The 6,000-nt window shown below is 44.1% G+C and overlaps 1 protein-coding gene across 1 annotated transcript in view; it reads left to right on the forward strand.

The window, feature by feature from the left end:
* The window catches only part of LOC110341051 (uncharacterized protein DDB_G0271670-like), a 19,548-nt gene extending 13,831 nt beyond the window's left edge, over positions 1-5,717 (forward strand). The window contains exons 2-4 of the mRNA XM_040738644.1: positions 2,167-2,296; positions 3,921-4,022; positions 5,177-5,717. Coding sequence (XP_040594578.1) covers positions 2,167-2,296; positions 3,921-4,022; positions 5,177-5,568 — 624 coding nt within the window. The 3' untranslated portion in view covers positions 5,569-5,717. The remainder of the gene's footprint in view (positions 1-2,166; positions 2,297-3,920; positions 4,023-5,176) is intronic.
* The last annotated feature ends 283 nt before the right edge of the window (positions 5,718-6,000 follow it).

Here is a 6,000-nt window from a genome sequence, read left to right on the forward strand (position 1 = left end):
GAGTGGAATGTGGTGGTCTGAATAAAAATGGCCTCCAAATTGAGTGGCCCTATTGGGAGGTGTGGCCTTGTTGGAGTGGGTGTCGCCTTGTTGGAGGAATTATGTCACTGTAGAGGCAGGCTTTGAAGTCTCTGTTGCTCATTTCCCTAAATCCACTTCCTGTTGCCTTCTGATCAAGATGTAGCCAATACCATGTCTGCCTGCACGTTATGCTCCCCACCATGATGGTAATGGACTGAACCTCTGAGTTGTAAGCCACTACCTCAATTAAATGGTGTCACTTTAAAGTAATCGAAACCCTAAGACAACCAGTAACTATAGTTACAACATATTTATGATAGCAATAGCAGAGGCTAAAGCCACGATCTTCTAGAAGGAAATGCATGAGTTTAAGACTTTTATGCAAAAGTAAGAGTGATCTGATTTATTTATTATTTATTTACTTTAGAGATGGTCGCATGCAGCCCAGGCTATCTTTGAATTGTCTTAACAGATGAGGATGACAAACTTCTGATCCTCCTGCATTTGCCTCCCGAGTACTGAGATTACAGAAGTCATTACTAAGTTTGATTTATGTGGTGCTGGCAGATCAGATCTAGTCCTCTGGACATGCTAGGCAAGCCTCTACCAGTTGAACTCCACCCTCAGCCCAAGAGTAAATATTAAAAGGCATAAAGCCAGTTCTAACTAGTTAGAGAAAAAAATATCACAGAGAGAAAGACTTCAGAATAGGAGATATCAGAATAAAGTTTACTCAACTTGAGGTCACGTTTATTCCATTTTAATAAAAGTTCTTAAGATAATTATGGCAGAACTGGTAAAAACATATCCAAAAATTCAAGGTAAAAATACAATTATGGCAACGAGAGATCTGCCGTGCCAGATTTCATGCACTGATGCCAAGCTGCACTGGCAGAGTGATTCAGGCTTAGACAGATGGAGACTCTGGGGACAGCTGGGCTCATGACAACTCGCTTTAGGGGAGGAGTTCTCTTTCGCTGTTTTAAGGATGATGTAGTGATTATAACAGGTCATTTGGAGATTCATTTTACTTCTGTGTATGTGTGTATGTCTGCGAATATGTGCATGTGTGTTCAGGAGCCCTAGGGCAGGCGAGGGCACCGACTCTCCTGGAGCTCAAGTCCCAGGTGATAGTGAACTGCCCTATACGAGTGCTGGGAACTGAATTTAGGTTCTGTGCAAGAGCAGCAAGCCCTCTTAACCACTGAGCTGTTTCTTCCGCTTCCATAACAGATCATTTAATAAACTGTCGTAGGCAATGATGTAAGAAAAAAAAAGATACCTACCTACTTCACCACACACATGCACACACGCATGCAGCTGGATTATGATCTAAACATAGAATGTGAAATTTAACAAAGGCTTGCATCTCTCTACTCTCATCCCCTGGTCAACTGGGTAACCACGTGATGCTGTCATGGCTGCCTTTCCTCACTGGGAAAAGCTCCCTAGTTTCACTGCGTGCCTGAAACAAGTTCCGTAGTTACACTGTGTCCTTGAAACAGGCAAGTGGCAGATGTTCAGAAACAGCTAGCTGTCCCCTAGAGAAAACAATTTCAGCTAAGCAAGAAGATGGAGTGCTAGAACCAGGCAGACGTGATCCTCCGATTTTGGGTCCGGGAGCCAGTTTATGGGCTGTGAGCAACTCCATTTGCTTTTCTCTTGAGGAAAGAGGGCTGCAGTCTGCAGCTCTGAAAATGAAAAGATCAGACGCTACGTGCATCCTGGTCTCACCTGTCTGGATGGTTCGTCTCAGGAAACGAAGTTTGCAGAAAGCTGACCGGTCAGATTAGTGCAAGCAAGGTTGCTGTGACTAACCCAGCTTCTCCGGGGGTCTGAGAGACTCCAGGGAGGCGTAAATAGGTGCTGGGCTTTTTAAGAACCTCTCTTTCCAGGGAGCAAAAGCTCTGGCTCTGCCAGGGCTGAGTGGACACTGCGTTCAGCTTTAGACTGGCGACAGTGCGACTCGACATACCTCTCCGGTCCTTTTTAAAGGGCTCACAGAAGAGCTAGAGGAACTGGCATTTATCTGACTGTGAACTGGGTGAGATTCCCTTTTACCGTTTGAAAGACAGGTTTCAAGTCCTTTCTTTCATGGTAGAGTTTTCTGAAGTCTGAAGCCCTGTTCTCTTACTCTCCTTGCAGTGTCAAATGGAAGACCTGGGACGCTGTTTCGCTGATTTCATTTGTGGCTTGGAAACAGAATTTTGCACAAATGGCCGTGAATGCATCGTTTCTCTCCACCCTGGCCCCCGTTGCTATGGATGGAATCCAGGTCCCGCATCCGTTATTATTTTTTTAACCTTTTTTATTATTTATTTATTTATTTTTTAATTTTTATTATTTATTTTTAAGTTTAAATTTAGGTTAGAAACAAGGTTGCTTCACAAGTCAGTTCCAGGTCCCTCTCCGTTTCCCTCCCCTCCTCCCATGCCCTGCCCCCAACCCCCTCATTATCCCCTCATTTCCCCAGGGAGGGTGAGGCCCTCCATGGGGGTGTCCATAGTCTGTCATTTCATATAGGGCAGGGCCTAGACCCTCCCCCAAGAGTTCAGGGTGAGAGTGCATCTCACATTGTTGGATGGGAGTCCAAAGTCCATGTGTATACTTGGGATGGGTACTGATCTACTGCACAAGGCTCAATAGATTACCTAGGCCTCCTCCCTGACACCCACATTCAGGGGGTCTTGATCAGTCCCATGCTGGATTCCCAGGCATCAGCCTGGGATTCAAGAGTTAACCCTTGTCAGGTCAGCTGTTTCTGGGGGTTAAAACAGCCCAGTCTTAATCCCTTTGGTCATCAGTCCTCCTTCTCTGTTACTGGCTTTCTTGAGTTCAGCTCAGTGCTTAGCCGTGGGAGTCTGCCTCTGCTTCCACCAGCATCAGTTATTTTTTAGGTGTTTTTAATGTGTAGCCAATTACCTGAAAATAAAATGTACTTGAATGAAACAGAAAGCCAGAAGAAAATAACTAAAAATAGTAGCGAGTTATTTGGTTTGCTTTTTGGTGTTTGGAGACAGTGTTTTGCTATGTAGTCCAGGCTGGCCTTGAACTCATGGTGTCCTTCTACCTCAGCTTTGAAAGTGCTAGGATTATAAGAATGTACCACCATATCTGTCAATTAAAAAAAAGGACTAGCATTTGTTCTTTTTGTTAAAGCACATTTTTAATTTAATTTTATGTGTATGTGTGTGTGCCTAAGTGTGCATATATGTACTGCATTAGTACAGGAGCCGGCAGAGGTCAACCCCCCTGGAACTGGGGTTACAGAAAGTTATGAGCCATGTGGGTGCTGGGAACTGACCTGGGTCATCCCTAAGAGCAGTGAGCACTCTCAATTGTTGAGTCATTGCTCCAGCCACTGTTGTTTAAATTATTTTGAAAATTTAAATTTCTTATTATTTCTCTGTGTGTGCATACAATGTGGGTTTGTGGGTACTTGTGCTCTGGCATGCATGGGGTAGCCAGAGGACAATTTTTGGGAATCAGTTCTCTCCTTTCACACTGGGTTCCAGGGGTTGAACTCAGGCCATCAGCCTTGCATGGCAAGCTTTTACTGGACACGTTATCTCACCAACCCTGCTTTTTAAAATTTTTAATTAATTTATTTTGTGACCCATTGACTTTAATTAGTGTTGCTTCCATGAGCACCAATGGGTGACTTACTGGAGTGTGGAGAACTTGCCAGTGGTTACACCAAGGAAGAAAAAGACTCACCCCCCCACGCCCACAAGAGTCAGTTGCATATTCTTTGCATATATATATATACATATATATATACACACACATATAAATTAAATTTCAGATAAGGTGATCATTAGTGAATGAAGTGAAATAAAGGAAAAATGAGCTACATTGTTTTACTCTTCTTTTCTCTTATTTATTATATCCTATCTCAGGTACTGTGTTTCCCTTTGTGTGTATGTATATGCATGCATTTCTGTATGGTTCAAGCATTATTATGCCACAGCATGCACGGAGAAGCTGGAGGACAACCACAGGTATTATCTTCCCTCCCACCTCACCCCACTGTCTCAGCATCTCTTGCTCTCCATTGTGTAGCTGGTGTGTGAGATGCCAAGGGCTTTCCTGTCCCTCCCTGTCATGTCCCCATAGGGACACACTGGTATTACTGCTGTGTGCTCTGTGCCCAACGTAACATGAGCTTTTGGGATCAGAACTCAGGTCCTCAGGCTTGCATGGAAGCACTTTACCCACCAACCCAGCTTCCCAACTTCACTTTGGATTTCCTCTGCCTGGTTTTTCCCAGAGTTGAAGCCTGCCTCTCCTTATCAGGGTGCCTTCTCTTGTAAGGTCTTAATGCGTTTTCTTTGCTTATGATAAAAACATAGTGTGTGTGTGTGTGTGTGTGTGTGTGTGTGTGTGTGTGTGTGTGTGTATTTAGGCATGTGGAGTTCAGAGGTGAATTTCAAATGTCTTCCTCTCTATGTAACCCTGGCTGGCCTGGAATTTGCCATGAAAACCAGGTTGGCTTTGAACTCAAAGAGATCGGTCGGCCCCTTGAATGCTGGGATTAGTTGTGCACTGCCATTCCTGGCCGTTTGCTTTGTATTTGAGCACCAGGGATGATCCTGTCTCCAGAACTGGGGTGACTCATATCCCACGAGTGCTGAGGATCTGAACTCAGCTCTATTTACCCACTGGGCCTTCTCCCCAGTCCTGATGCCTCCTGGTTCTCTGACACCCTGGTTCAAAACTACGAACTAAGTTTCGCTGGGTGTATAATTTGTGTTGGCATGGTTTCCTGTTGGTTACCCTGCTGGACCCAGGTTGGGGAGGGGTTTAGCTTCTTTACAGTTGAGAGCAGTCAGGCAGGGCAGGCTAGGTCAGGTGGAGCCTTTCCACTCTGAGCCTCTTGTCTCTGTAGGATTCTACACAAAGCCCTCAGTCTGACACCTACTTCTGCAGTCTAGCTGGAGAAGGCCTTGTCCTGCTGGATAACGTATTTGGAATTTACAAAGGATGTCTTGCTGTAAATCTGGGTGCTATGAGAGGTGGTGGGGGGGATTAAATCTCAACTTTTCCCCAGTCCCAGTGTGGTTTCTTGAGGAGTTTAATTCTCACTGGTTATATTGAGCAAGGATTTGTCAGGATTTGGGCTGAAACCTCCCATTTTCTGTTCCTCCCTTCCCAGAGACCTGGGGCTGGCGTTGTGATAGCTATTTCTCCTGGGAGCCAGAGAAGAAGCAGATTCTTGGGAATGCAAAAAAAAAAAAAAAAAAAAAAAGAAAGAAAGAAAAAGGAAGCCCAACTTGGGGCCATCGTTTTAGTAAGTGTAGGAAAACAGAATATTTAAAAGGACACTGGTGGGTATGTTGGCCCGTGCTTGCATGCCAACCATCCCAGCACTTGGAAGCATCTGCCTGTGATTGTGAACACCCGTGGCATGTATCCTGGGTGCTTTTCCTTCATCCTCACCGAAGCCTGGAGCTCCGCCCCTGGACACCCCACAAGTACCTCAACAATGCTGCTTGTAGGTCAACCATCCAGGTGGTACCCACACCTCCTGCAGATGTCACTATGTAGTTACTGATGCTGAACTGTCCTTTCCCATCTAACCCTGTCCAAAACTGGAGTGCCAATCATTCCTCAAATCTGCAGGGCACCTCAGACTTCCAGCATGCTTTTGCAAAGGCTGCTAAAACTAAGCTTCCATTTTTCACTACATTTTTTGTTCATGGAATTACAACTTTTAAAGAAAATTATAAAATTGAAAGTGTATGTGTATACTTATGTACATATATTTAATACATGTATTTATAAATATATATAAGTTATATATATTTTAGACTATGTATATGTAGTCTAAAAAGGAATGAACAAGCAGAAAATATGGCAGGACCACACCTCTCATACTATCATTTTCCTCCCCAAATTCTTCTTCTTTGCAGGAATCCTTTCTAGAGATTTATTTATCATTTTGTTTTTATTAATTTTTTACTAGTTAGCATGTAACAC

This window comes from Mesocricetus auratus, unplaced genomic scaffold, assembly GCF_017639785.1.
Source record: "Mesocricetus auratus isolate SY011 unplaced genomic scaffold, BCM_Maur_2.0 Super-Scaffold_100676, whole genome shotgun sequence".
NCBI lineage: Eukaryota > Metazoa > Chordata > Mammalia > Rodentia > Cricetidae > Mesocricetus > Mesocricetus auratus.